The sequence below is a fragment of the Myotis daubentonii genome, chromosome 2 (genome assembly GCF_963259705.1).
Source record: "Myotis daubentonii chromosome 2, mMyoDau2.1, whole genome shotgun sequence".
Classification (NCBI taxonomy): domain Eukaryota; kingdom Metazoa; phylum Chordata; class Mammalia; order Chiroptera; family Vespertilionidae; genus Myotis; species Myotis daubentonii.
The window spans coordinates 68,935,744-68,949,905 of record NC_081841.1 but is presented as its reverse complement, the minus strand read 5'-3'; the positions used below and the strand labels follow the sequence as shown (position 1 = coordinate 68,949,905).

At 38.8% G+C, this 14,162-nt stretch overlaps 1 protein-coding gene across 9 annotated transcripts in view; it reads left to right on the top strand.

Annotated features, from left to right (window-relative positions):
• Nucleotides 1-14,162, top strand: part of LOC132227933 (receptor-type tyrosine-protein phosphatase R) — a 257,258-nt gene that overhangs the window by 223,329 nt on the left and 19,767 nt on the right. For all 9 annotated transcript variants that reach the window (XM_059683640.1, XM_059683633.1, XM_059683632.1 and 6 more), the window contains 2 exons: nt 10,182-10,292; nt 12,158-12,315. In XM_059683640.1, coding sequence (XP_059539623.1) covers nt 10,182-10,292; nt 12,158-12,315 — 269 coding nt within the window. The remainder of the gene's footprint in view (nt 1-10,181; nt 10,293-12,157; nt 12,316-14,162) is intronic.

The window sequence follows — 14,162 nt, the reverse complement described above, 5'->3', positions numbered from 1 at the left end:
AAAAATATATATTAGAAGGGATAAATACTATAGAAAAAGGTAGCATGGGTGTGCTGGGCTGTAGGGAGGGGCTGGGAAGGAAGGATAAGCTGCAGTGTTATATAGTGGATGAGCCTCACTAAGAAAGTGAGATTTGAAGGAAGTTATAAAATCCAAGCAACTTACTCAAGATGTTTATGTAAAGAAGTCCAAAATTAGATTCTGTTTCCATACTAGTCATCTTTTCTAAGGACCTAACTTATGGACAAGAATACTCATTCTGTACTTTGCATCATAAAAATAAAATTGTGTTTCTCTCTCCTTTTCTCCCACCCCACATGAAGGTATGTCACATAGACAACAGGGTGGTGGAGACCTGAGGGTGGGGGTATGGGTTGGGCAGAGAAGGGTAAAGGGGGAGAAATGGGAGACACCTGTAATACTATCAACAATCTGTAATAATAAAAGTGTAATATGCTAATTAAACCGGACATCCTTCCAGGACGAAGCCAGGGCTGCAGCCACTGCAGCTGTGAGGGAGGGATCCAGGCAGCTGCCTGTGGTTGCCAGGGAGTATCAAGGTAGCTGCAGCTGCAAAGGCCTGCTCTTGCACGAATTTCATGCATCGGGCCTCCAATAATAATAATAAAGTAAAATTGTGTAATTCCCAAAAGGTGCTGGCCTAGGCACTACTTACATTTTAGGGCATTTTGTCATCCTGTTGGCATGGTTTACAGTCTGACTTTAGTCAGCTTTTGTTTTTGTTTTCTTGTCAAAATTACTACAACAGGGCTTCCCCAGGATAATAAGAATTTAAGAATACTGAATTTCCCCTTATACCCCTTTAATAACTTGCAACCCTGAGTATAATATAATCCAACTGCTAATCAAGAAAATCCAGGCTCACAACACCAATTTATAAGTTTTTTAAAGTTTATTGTTTTTTTCCCATTTTTGCTACAATAGAAGGATTTTTTTCTGAAATTTATTTTGGAAAAAATATATATATTTGGCCAGGAGATGAAGGTATATACTTAATTAACTATATGGTTTACTAAATAAATGCGTTTCTATGAATTTTAAATGAAAGCCTGAGGTGGCATAATAAAAATGACCCATAACATTCTCAGCAGTTTCACCCACTCTCAATCTATCAAACATATTAAGCCACTAACAATTCCTGCACGGTTGTTTAATATTCATGACATTTTGCCTTCATGATAGGAAAATATTCTTCAAAGTTAAAAGTGTATATACATCCATGGAACTTAGATAATATGGCAGACAAGATAACCTGAAAAACCTTCCATTACAAAACCAGTTATACTGGGTAAAATATGAAATAACAGGTACAGCAGAGCTTGAAAAAATAATGTGAAGGAAATCCCAGCAATTAAAAACAGAATAAAAGGCATAAAACCAGAGAATTACAGGTTACTTATGTTTTAATGACAACACAAGAAATGGAGACTATGCCTGTGGCTCACAGAAGCCAGGAGTTAGAACTAAGACTTTCCATAAAGGGAGCACCTGCAAGGGCTGGGCCTTTAGTGAAAAGGTGAACCAGGAAAATAAACCCGCCTACCAAAATAGGACTATAGCAGGAAATTAATCTATCTTAGTCCAGGCTTCTCTTGGGATAAATTAAAAGGTTCTCTTGAGTATTCAGAATTCAAAGCCAGGAAATGCCAAGTGGAGTAATTTATATAAAAAGTAATACTGGGTTGGTAAGGCTCTGTGGCACTTAACAGAAACAAAGGCAAAACCTTTTTGGATTCCTACACTCTCAGCAACTAGTTCCCAGGATTTCCACAGAAAAAGCCCAACCAAACAAACTCATAAGTCAACACTGTGAGACACACAAGTAAAACAATATAAGGAAAATCAGAAGAAGCAACAAGTAATAGAAATAGACCCACCAAAAAATTGAATAATAGAAGCTATACAGTATAAGCTATATTTTTGTAATTAAGCACACAAATTATAAAATAATAAACTCAAATGAAAAGAGAAAGTTACAATTTAAAAATACTAGGGAGAATTTTGAACCAAAGAGTCCTAGACATAATTACTATATAGACATTATTATGAAAAAGAAAAACCTCGTTAAACAGATTTAATAGTAGGCTAGACACAGCTGAACAATTACTGGATTAAAAAAGACAGAGCTAAGGAAATTATCTAGAAACTTGAAATGACCAAAAATATGAAAGAGAGTTTATTTTAAAGAGAGGGTGATATTTAAATGGACAACATGTGTCTTATAGAGAAGAAATGGGAGAATATAAAACAAGAAGTAATATTTGAAGAAATAATGGTCATGGATTTTCTAAAGCTGATGAAAGACATGAGCTCTCACATTTGAAAAGCACAATAAACCCTAGGCTGGATAACTCAAAATAAATCTGCAACTAGACACCTGAATGGAGATGATATTAACAACCAGAGTAACTGACAAATGGCTTCTCAATAGCAACAATAGAAACCAAAAATCAGTTGAATGATACCTACAGAGGGATGAAAGCAAATAATATGGAACTTTTAGCAACATTTCCTAGATCTGAGTAGAATGCATTACCCCTGCCCGCTTAGTTTTGGAATATAATTTTCTCAATACTTTGTTTGCTCAAAGCATATTCATACCCTTACTAATTCTATATCCTCTTTGATTAAAAATAAAACCATATAGTATGAACACTGGGAAAAGCACTGAGCATTTCAATCCTCAAATCCTATGATGTATTTGTTCACTAGCATAGAAAGGGTAAGAAATGTCTTTAGTGCTTTAACTTCTTCTTGAACCAGGATTTCTTTCATCAGGATAGAAGCAGCTAAGATTGTTGGTTTGTCAGAAAGCATTCCCTAGAAGCTAACATGTGACATATTTTAAAGGTGTCTAGTAAGGATGAGACTTGGAGAATACGCCAACGCTCCAATTCTTCTCCTTTGTCCCCAAGACCAAGGTTGGCATTCTAACAGAAGGGCTGCATAAGCTAAATCTGCATTTCAATGTGATGCTGAGTTGGTTCACTGGTGATGCCCAGGACTTTCCATTCTGTGCCTGGAAAGGAAGAGAACATCTCTTGTTCTTTATTGTTCAACCTTCTCACAGTTGGAGCTACCCCTCGGTACCACTCTCAGAATTCACGTACTTCGTAGGGAAAGTGAAGTGGATCTGTTGAAAGCTAGATTTTAAAAATAATAGTAATGATCACACTAAAGGGTGATTGAGGTTTTTATTTTTCTCTTTGAATAAATTTAGAAATTGGAAAAGTATTATTTTTTTCTTACCATTTTTAGCCTCTTCTCTTTTGAAATGTCTGGGATATATCTTCTGGAAATATCGAAGTTAAATATATCATGTTTTCTATGTGTGATTTTCTATGTGGATTGCCCCTCTGCCAGTCATAATCCCAAATGTTGCAGCAAAAATTCTTTTTCATTGTTGGTTATTCATTAAATTAAAGTAAAATTCCTTTCCATCCAGACTCTCTGAAGATGTAAATATATTACGATAGAGGAAACTCTTGATGTTTTACAGATCAAAATGATACTGAGAAGTCTGGCTCAGAAGAAAAATGCAGCAGACTTTACACTCCCAGGAAAGTGCTGTTTACCGAAAATGTGCCAACTTTCAATTGTGTTAAGCGTCATTGTTTAGAATAGACAAAAATCATTTCCTTCCAAAAAAATGAAGGTGGAGTTATCTTTAGAAATTCCCAGGATTTATGTTTTCATGAACCTTTATACTTTTTAAATAAATAAATGAAGAATTTCCAGCTCTTATTTAATAATACCAATATTCTTATAGTTTTTTAATAAAATGAATATAAACAAAAACTTCCAAAATAAAGCTGAAAAATCAGTTATATTTCATGAAAGAGAAGAGATTGTACGGCTGGTAAATTACAGTTCCTTCCTTTAGATAAATTGCAAGAAGAAGGGAATTCCTCCTGCAAGAAAGAGAACATTAAAAACACAGTGTTCAAACTCTTTTAAACATGAATTATTACAAAGCTGGAATTGATTCAGTCCAAAAATGGAAATAGCATTTGCACATTTCCAGAATCTTTAGATCATCTCAGGGAGTCACTTGATGCCCCTCTCATCCCTTTCTAAGAAAGATAGTAAGTAGCTGTAAATTATATTACATAGGCTGTGGAAGATATTTTCTACTGACTACCATTTATTAAAAGTATGTGCTAAGTACAGTTCATACATTAATCTAATTATTTTCACTCTTAACTCTACAAAGTAGGTTTTGTTAGCCCTCTATTATGGATGAGAGACGAGATGCTCAGAGAGGGTAAGCCATTTGCCTAAAGCCTCAAAGTTAGTGAGTGACGGAGGCCAAATTTTAATCCAGGTTTATTTGATTCCAAAGCTCATGCACTTAATTATTGCCCCAGCATAACAGGGCAAACACTGATGCAAGACATTAGAGAGCAAGCAACCCACGGTTGGCCTCAGAGAGCAGTAAAGTACCACATTTCTCTCTCATAAAGTGAGGGAATTACTTGGTGATTTGGCCTAACATAATACTTCTCTCAAGTATATACAGCTGTATTCTTTCTCTATAGTATTTACATGCGTCTTTCATGTGAGCTGTGTGACTTGACTTATAAATTTCATTTATCCCATTGATTGACCTCGTCAGCACTCTGCAAAGTTTAATCTCAAAAAGTCATATAAAAATCATATTCTGTTTTCCCTTCTTTCACTCCCTCCCTTTCTCTCTGATAAAATTACAGAAAAGATGAATTTTCATTATACTTCTTTGTCCCAATAGTTCATACAAAGCCTTACAGCTTTTTAATAGAGTCCTGATGAGTGAGCAGGTGCCCACAGGAAACAATGCAGGCAGTGCACTGGCATGCAAAGACAGACAGGGGCCACACAGCCTGCCTGGGTCCGGAGGTTTGGTGGGCTTGAGCGTAGCGTAGTAGGGCATGAAGGGAGATGAGACTGGAATGCTAAGTAGTGCCAGAAAATATAGAACTATAATAAAAACAAAACAAAACTTTTGGCTTCATTATATAGGCAGCAGGGAGCCACTAAAGATGTTTCGAAATGGAGTAACATGAGTAATTTGTATATTAGGAATATAATTGGTGGCAGGATACAGGATTGGGATTTGAGAAAAGCAAGAGGAAGCAGGAAAATAGGTTAGAAGTTGTAGTAACAGTCCAGGTAATAGGTAATGAGGTGCAGAATTAAAGCAATGGAAGAGTGTACTGAGAAAAGGGGACAGATTTGAACGTTGTTTCAGCGATAGAAGACACAGTATTTAGTTTCTGATGGAATGGGAGGGAATAAGAGAGAGTTTGATTCAGGATGTCTGGCTGGGAGACCAACTGGAGGAGGATGTCATGAACCTAGATGGGCAGCAAGGGAAGAGTTGTGAGAGAAGAAAGTGAGTTCCAGCTTTCATCTAAGTTTGAAGACTCCCGGAGACCTTTGGATGTTTAAGTCTACTAAGTGTCTAGAAATAACTGTCTAGAGCAGTGATGGCAAACCTTTGAGCTCAGCGTGTCAGCATTTTGAAAAACCCTAACTTATCTCTGGTGCCATGTCACATATAGAAATTTTTTGATATTTGCAACCATAGTGAAACAAAGACTTATATTTTTGATATTTATTTTATATATTTAAGTGCCATTTAACAAAGAAAAATCAACCAAAAAAATGAGTTCGCATGTCACCTCTGACACATGTGTCATAGGTTCGCCATCACTGGCCTAGAGCTTGAGACAAATGTGCAGGTAAGAGATAGAGATTGGACAAGTTGAATTTATAAAGTAATATTTGCTCAGAGGGTCCTAGCCCCCAAGGGAATTTTCCCAAAGACCCCCTAGCAAAACATCTGGGTTTCAGTTTCCTCTGTTGTAAAAAGATATCCTATATAATAAAAAGCTAATATGCAAATGGTTGCCACATCCTCATGCCATCATGCTGTAAAGGCTCAGACACTCAACACTGGGGAGAGTGGAATGGGGACCAGACAGGCACAAATGAGCTCATGAGAGAGGAATGGGGACCAGCCAGGCTGCGGCCCAAGAGAGGGACAAGCCACCCGCCCCACAGTTCTGGGCACCAACAGCTGCACCTGCGCCTGCAGCTGCAGCCCAGTAGAGGGACAAGTTGCCGCCTTGTGGTCCCAAGCACCAGCGCCTGCGGCTGTGGCCCTGGCGAAGCTACCCGCTCACAGTTACCTGCGGCTGCGGCCAGCCTAGGTGAAGCCGGCCTGGGTCCTGGGTGCCTGCAGCTGGCCAGAGGGAGGGAAACCCAGGTCCTGGGTGCCGGCGACCAGCTGGAGGAGGGAATCCTGGGTCCCGGGTGCAGGGCAATGCAGAGCGAGGCAGGGGCAGTTAGGGGCGATCAGGCAAGCAGGCAGGCGAGTGGTTAGGAGCCAGGGGTCCCGGATTGTGAGAGACTGTCGGACATCCCCTGAGGGGTCCTGGATTGGAGAGGGTACAGGCCGGGTTAAGGGACAACCTCCCCCCCCCCGCATAAATTTCATGCACTGGGCCTCTAGTAATAATAATAGTAATAGTAATAATAATAATACTTCCTACTTGCTCTACCTAACTCAAATGATTCTGAAAGGGATTGAATGATCTCTTAGTGAAAGTACTTTTAATATTAAATTGCTATACTATGTTAGCAATATTCATTTGGAAAACAAAGAATAAGACTAACTACAGTGTAATAACAGTAGACAATCTGACCCATTCTTTCCCTCTCATACGCAAATGTACTCAAATGAAACAGCCCATCTTCTTTTTATTTAATTAGAGCCACTCTCTATGTGATGATACAGGACTTTAGCTCATAGAACAAAATCTCTTCGATTTTTAAATGCATAGAATTTAAAAAGAAAGTAAATTTTAAAAAATATTTTTCCCAGGCAACTAAACAACTAGCTGGACTTTCTTCTTTATACCCAAATAGCTCTACCGTGGTAGGGGCAAGAGGGAAGGTCAAAGAAAGAAAAGATCACAAAATTATGAGTTTGCATTGCATCCTGCTTTGGCTATGAACCACTAATTATGAAGGACTGGTTGATGTCCAGAATTTTTATAGTCAGGATTTGCTAATTACTTGTTTGCACAAGGGACACACGATCCCCTGAAAACCTTTTTTTCCTCCAAATCACGAATTCTTGGAATTAATAGATAATTTTACTGAAAGGATCAGACCAGTTAGCAGAAGAATAGTGGTGATTTGGGGTTATATTCTGCAAGGTAACATGCTATTTTGAATCACCTACATTTACTGTAGCTTCACAATAGTATCTGTAAGAGAGCATTTTCCTTCCGTGCATTTTCTGCATCTATCATACCATTGTCAGCACCACAATGGAGAAAGCCTAAACAGCTGTTCATGAAAATAATTTAAACATGAACTTGTGCTCTTCGATACAACTACACTTGCAGAGCTCCCCCACCTCATATTCAAAAGCACCCACACTTATCTGGTCTCTTTTTCTACATTCTCCTAAAAGCGGGGGAAATGTATTCAGTGTGTAAAAATAAGCTATTGTATCTCAGAAAGGAGATGGGATGCTAATTAAGGGTTCTTTGAATGAACAAGTCATATTGCATTGTCTTCTGGGAGCTGGCTGCCAATTGCATTTTTGGTAAAGAGTCAAGAAAAACATCCAAGAGGGCCCCGGCAAGCTTGGGAGAGAAGCAAGTAGTACTTCCATTTGTCAAGTAGGTGCACAAGCCTGTTCAAGTATTGTTGAGAGGCAGGGTGCAGCCTGGGAGCTCCTGCCACGAAGCTTTTCCTGCCGGTTTTGAGAACCACCTTCCCGAAGAGGGGCCGGCTGCTCAGATCTGTTGGTGGACAGTGCAGCATGTAAGCCGTACTGCGGGACCCCTGAATGCCTCTTTCTTTTTCAAGACTTTTTTTCCCAAGATTCTTTGTCTCTTCTTGGATTCATCCAGGAGGCAGGGGTTTTAAGATATACAATAGGGATGGTTCTTGCAGCGAAATAATTGATGCTCCGTTGAAAGACACCAGGCAAATCGGTTAGTATGATTATCTTTAACAAGCTGGGGAAATTTTAGGCATTTGACAACTCATAAATGAGGAGGGAAATAAATTGCTCTATTTTTGAAAAGGGTTTTTTCCCCCCTTAATGTTAATGTGATGTCAGCGAGAGTAAGCCTTTAGCCTGATTGCCTGACAGCTGTGCGTGGGGGGCAGCCGGTAAACAGGGGTGAAGTGATTTACTCGGTTTGGAAAGGGACCAGAATATAGAGGATGCAAATGTGTTTTTATTGTAACAGTTCAGAGATACAGTGAGTCAACCAGGTAAAGTGCCTTTCTTCGTGACCCTATCTTTGGAATAATTAGTACGTAGCATGATAGGATCCAGGAGGTGTGTTTCTGATACTTGGCATGTCTTTTCCTTGAGTTCTGTAATTATGTGCTTCTTTTACTGCCCTATTGAATTATAAGTTCTTAAGTCTTTCAAGTGTGATCATATTCCTTTGGCCTATATGTGAAGAAACAAGTGTCTTGAACAGTGAAAGGTCCGATGGCAGGCAACAGGTGAAGGAGTTTCCCTATAAATGTGCATGTGTGTTTGGAAGAAGATAAGTGCTATCTAAACAATACTTCTCAAGTTAACCCTGCCTCCCTGGCAACTGCAATAAACTTCAACTGTCACCCTTTACTTCCTTAATCACTAAAATATGTGCTAAAAATTTTAATAAGTCTTTTGCAGTTGGTTAAAAGACAAAATAATAAATGATACATGTGCCTAAATCTAATTTCATAGTTTTCTTTTAATAATATAGCTTGGACATAATAATATAAAATTTAATGCCAGATATAATTCATAATTAATGATCACTTTCTATGGAAGCTATAAAGCCCAGTAATTATAAAATAGAACACTAGTAATAATAATCCTATATAATAAACGGCTAATATGCAAATAGATTGAATGGTGGAACCATTGGTCACTATGATGCGCACTGACCACCAGGGGGCAGATGCTCAATGCAGGAACTTCCCTCTGGTGGTCAGTGTGCTCCCACAGGGGAAGCACCACTCAGCCAGAAGCCAGGCTCTCAGCTGGCGAGCGCAGCAGCGGTGGCAGGAGCCTCTCTCGCCTCCGTGGCAGCGCTAAGGATGTCCGACTGATGGCTTAGGCCCACTCTCTGTGTAGAGCGGGCCTCAGCTGTCAGTCAGACATCCCCTGAGGGTTCCCGGAATGTGAGAGGGCACAGGCTGAGCTGAGGGACTCCCCCGAGTGCCTGAATTTCATGCACTGGGCCTCTAGTAAATAATAATAATAATAATAACAGCAACATGTTTTGAGTGCTTTTTATTTGCCTGGCTTGGTTCTAAGTGCTTTCCACAGAGTAAATCATGAAGTAACTGAGGCCAGAGAGATTGAGTATCTTGCTGATGGATTCACAGCAAATAATAAATAGAACCAAAAAGTGAAGCCAGGCTCTCTGTCCCAAAGCCTAAACCTTAACCACAATATTATATTGCCTTGTTTGTAATATGATTATTATTATGGTTATTAAACCTTTCAAAGAGCATCCATTATAAAAATATTTTAAAGTAATTTTGTTATACATCCATTGTAATGGACCCTATAGGTGAAATGACCATTGCTCCTGAAGTATATACTCCCATAGAGGCATTAATTGTCATTACCTCTGCCTCCCATATGAGAGGAACTTCACCCTGTGGTGTCTAACATATTGCAGATGCTCAGTAGACACTCCCACTCAATGAAGCAGGAAAATGTGACTTGCCTCAGTCATCATGAGAAAACATTTCTTTTATTTCTAGTCATTACATGAACAACTCGAATGTGTGGATATTAATTTCTCAATTCCTAATTAAGTTTTTAGTTCGTTCTTAATTTTTCTGTGGAGTTTTGGGAAATTCTACCTTTAGTTTTTGGTATGGGATTAGTAGCAATAGTGTTTGCCAAGAACATGCAACACTTGATACTTCATTTTAAAAAAACCCTTTTGAGATGTAATTTACATGCTGTAAAAATCACATTTAATGTGTACCATTCAGTGGTTTAATACATTCACAGAATTGTAAAATTGATACCTGATTTTTAAAAAACTAAATAAGAAACTCTTGAGATGCTTGAATAAGAAGTACTCCAAGGCCAATGAATGTCATTAATACTTGCTGTGTTCTTCTTTCTCCTTCATCAGAAATGTGTGCTGTACTGGCCCGAAAAGAGAGGAATTTATGGAAAAGTCGAGGTTCTGGTTATCAATGTAAATGAATGTGATAACTATACTGTTCGAAACCTCGTCTTAAAGGTAAGATTACATGGCTATAGCTATCTACAAAGTAGATGATACTAGAGCAGTGGTCGGCAAACTCATTAGTCAACAGAGCCAAATATCAACAGTACAACGATTAAAATTTCTTTTGAGAGCCAAATTTTTTAAACTTAAACTATATAGGTAGGTACATTGTTATTAACTTAATTAGGGTACTCCTAAGGCTTAAGAAGAGCCACACTCAAGGGGCCAAAGAGCCGCATGTGGCTCGAAAGCCACAGTTTGCCGACCAGGGTAGAAGGATAACATTTATACTTTGAAATGATTATCCTAATAAATGCTACAGATTTAATTTAAACCAATTAAATACTGTCAAGATGAAAGAGAAATTAAAATCTTCCCCTTGTGTATTTCTTTGTTGTCAGCTACAATTAAATATAGAATAATTAAATAAGTGTATATGAAGGAAATTTACTAAGTAGGATGTTATTATATAATTTGCATAAATAAGAGATCTCTTGATTTAACCTTTTGAATGCCTTTAGCTAAAGGCTTGTTCTAGAGACTTTGCCATGATGTTTTTTAGTGTCACTTAGGCTTATGCAGCTCTAAGTAAGACCTGGAGACTCTGAGAGAGAAAATCTGTGCTTGTGGGTGGCTGTGGGAGGCAAGACGAGCTTAAAGTGTCGATGAGATCTTCCACACTTGGAGTTACAGTAATTTATAGGGACTTTCCCCAGACCAGATTACATCAGAGGAAAATTATCTATTTCACTTACGGGCAGCAGATGCTGAGGAATGTTGCCATGGTATTGTTTCTGATTCCAGAGAACAATCCTCTCAAAGGTTTCAGCTCCACCTAGAGCCTCACAGTCATCACAGAGAGACCAGGGGCAGGGCTGCTCTGGTGGTTTTTAATGAGAAGCTGGGGGTAGGAAGGCACCTACCAAAGCCTGTTTTTAAACCTATGTCCTAAGTGCCTAGTTCATGCCAGGACCCCACATGGACCTTCCCTCAAAGCAATTCTAATCTAGTGACCCCTGTAGCCTCTTTATTACTGGAATTTCTCACTGCTGTTAAAAAACGGAATTTGGGATGAGTGTAGAAGTATTACAGTGATTGCATGTAAAAGTGTGCTTTTAGATTGGTTAATGTTTCCAGTAACATGTCAGGAAAGTTCAAAGAGCAGGAAGCACACTATCTCCCAATTCTTTCTTGGCTACCTTTTCATCTACCATTGGGTTCATTATAGTAAATTACAAACATAGATTTAGCTTATGTTACATATCACTTTCTATACTAAATATATATTTTCATTTCTTTTTCTGCTTTATTTTCTTTTTTAAAAATTTTAATTAAATTTATTGGGGTGACATGGGTTAATAAAATTATATAGGTTTCACATGTACATCATATGTGTATCATTGTGTATCATTTAATAGAGGCAAGACTGTCAAACTTTGATATCAGGATATTTACAGTAAAGTTTTCTCAAGGTGAAGGATTGTTCTTCAAAAATCACCTAGAGCCCTGGCTGGTGTTGCTTACCGGTTACAACATCAGCCTGAACATGGAAGGGTCTCAGGTTCGATACCTGGCCTAGTTGGGGTGCATGCAGAAGCAACCAATCGATGTGTCTCTCTCATATTGATGTTTTTCTCTCTTTCTCACTCTCTCTCTCTTTCTCCCTCCCTTCTTCCCTTCCATTCTCTTTAAAAATCAATGGAAAAAATATCCTCGGGTGAGGATTAACGCGCACACACACACACACACACACAATTTACCACCTAGAAATAAGTTGACAGCAAGATGGGAATGAGAGAAGGCATGCAGTATTGTGGTTTGGATGACTTTTAGTTACAAAAGTAAATGAGGCACTTGGTGGCTGTTGCTATTTTCAGCAAGGAAGTCACACCCAACATGTGAAGCATTACTGGTACACCTCATGGCCTGATCACAAGACTCCAGACAGTGCTCAGCCCCTTCTACAACTCATGCTGGATGTAGAAGAAGACAGACTTGCTTCTGCAGGCCGCGGGCCTGTGGTTGTCCACTGCAGGTAAGGCAGAACTTTCCTTTCCGCCTAAGCAAACAGGCCATCCTTTGTAAAGTCGTAGAGTAGATAGAAGTTGGGTTTTCCTTCTTAGTTGTGACTTTGTCAGTAAGTTAAGTATTTATTGAAATTGGTTGACTTCCTCATATTTGAGTCTTGATCAAGATGATGTTTACAGTGACAACATAAGGGCATTTTTCAGCAAGCAATTATACAGTGGAAGAAATATCACTTCTGAATAAATGGCTCAGGAAATTGGCCAATTCAGTCCTCTACCTTGAAACTTATTTTGATGCATTTAATTTCATCAGTATAATATACACTAGGAATTAACTATTAGTGGCTTTTTTTGTTGTTTCAAAATGGCACCTGAACTATACTTGAATTTTATCTTGGTAACATGTATTATTATTTCACATTTAGTCAGTCAACTATTTTAAAAGTTAGTTCATGAAAAACAGATGGAAATAAATGATTAAATGGTACATGGTCAAGTGGTAGTTCCCCGAAAGGAAAACAAGCCCAGCTGCTGTGGCTCAGAAGCTGAGCGATGACCTATGAACCAGAGGGTCCCCGGTTCAATTCCCCTTCAGGGCATATGCCTGAAATCTCCAGTAGGGGGCATGCAGGAGGCAGCCAATCAATGATTTTCATCATTGATGTTTCTCTCTCTCTCTCCCTCTCTCTCTCTCCCTTCCTACCTGAAATCAATAAAAAAAATTTTTAAAAAATAAAAGGAAAACGAAGTGCTGTTACTGAAACATGGGCCACTGGAGGTGCAGCCGCCAAAAGCAGCAGATGCCCTTTGGTGGTCCTCTTCCCTCAAAGCTTTCCTCTCACAACGGATACCTCATCCTCCTTGTTTTCCTTTTAGTGTGCCCCCAAAAAAGCAACTATTTTTAAAGATATTTCAATAACTAGCCACTTATTCTTAATACTTTCTCAAAACACTGTAATTTTTGTTGCTTCATGTAATGTCATGAGTCTTGTAGGATAGCTTTTGATGATATCTTTAATAAACAAAACACATTATTTTAGATCAGAGGTGGGCAGCCTTTTTTCTGCCAAGGGCCATTTGGATATTTATAACATCATTCTTGGGCTGCACAAAATTATCAACTTAAAAATTAGCCTGCTATATTTGGTCATACATTTCATTAACTCGCCCCTAAGGCCATGGCAGGGCCAGACCAAGTGACTTCGATGACCTTATACTCTCCCATGGGCCGGATGTTCCCCATCTCTGTTTTAGATGATAATTTTAGCCTCTTTCTTTTTTGAACTTTTGTGGTTTAATTAAGAGTAAAATTTACTATATGTCTACTTATTCAAAAGCATCATTATCCAACTTTTAGCATTAAGCTTTATCCTAAACTTAGCTTGGGGCTGAGAAAAAATAACCTAATTGGCCATCCTTTAGGCTGGAACTGTCCCCCACCCAAAATCATAAAACACTGGAGATATATAAAATGAACTAGTTACTTCTCCTGCAAAATCAGCTCCCCTTCTGATTAGTATTTCTAAAAGCAAGACCATCTTTCTTCCAGGCATTCAACCTCTAACATTGACAGTTATCTTTGGCCTTTCTCTTAATCCCAGCCTCAGTATCTAATCAGTCACTAGATTGGCTTTCCCTTCAAAGCTCCCATAATCTTCACTTCCTGTCCAAACACCCAAGTTCAGGCCCTTATGATCTCATTCGTATATTTTAGAAGTAGTCGGCTAATTGTACACACACCCCATTTCCCCAGGCCCATCCCCACTATGGCCTCCCCAATGCACTTCTCTGCAATGATGCTCCTGAAACCCTCTTCCATCGCATGGATTCCCTGCTCAGAACTTCTCAATGGCTT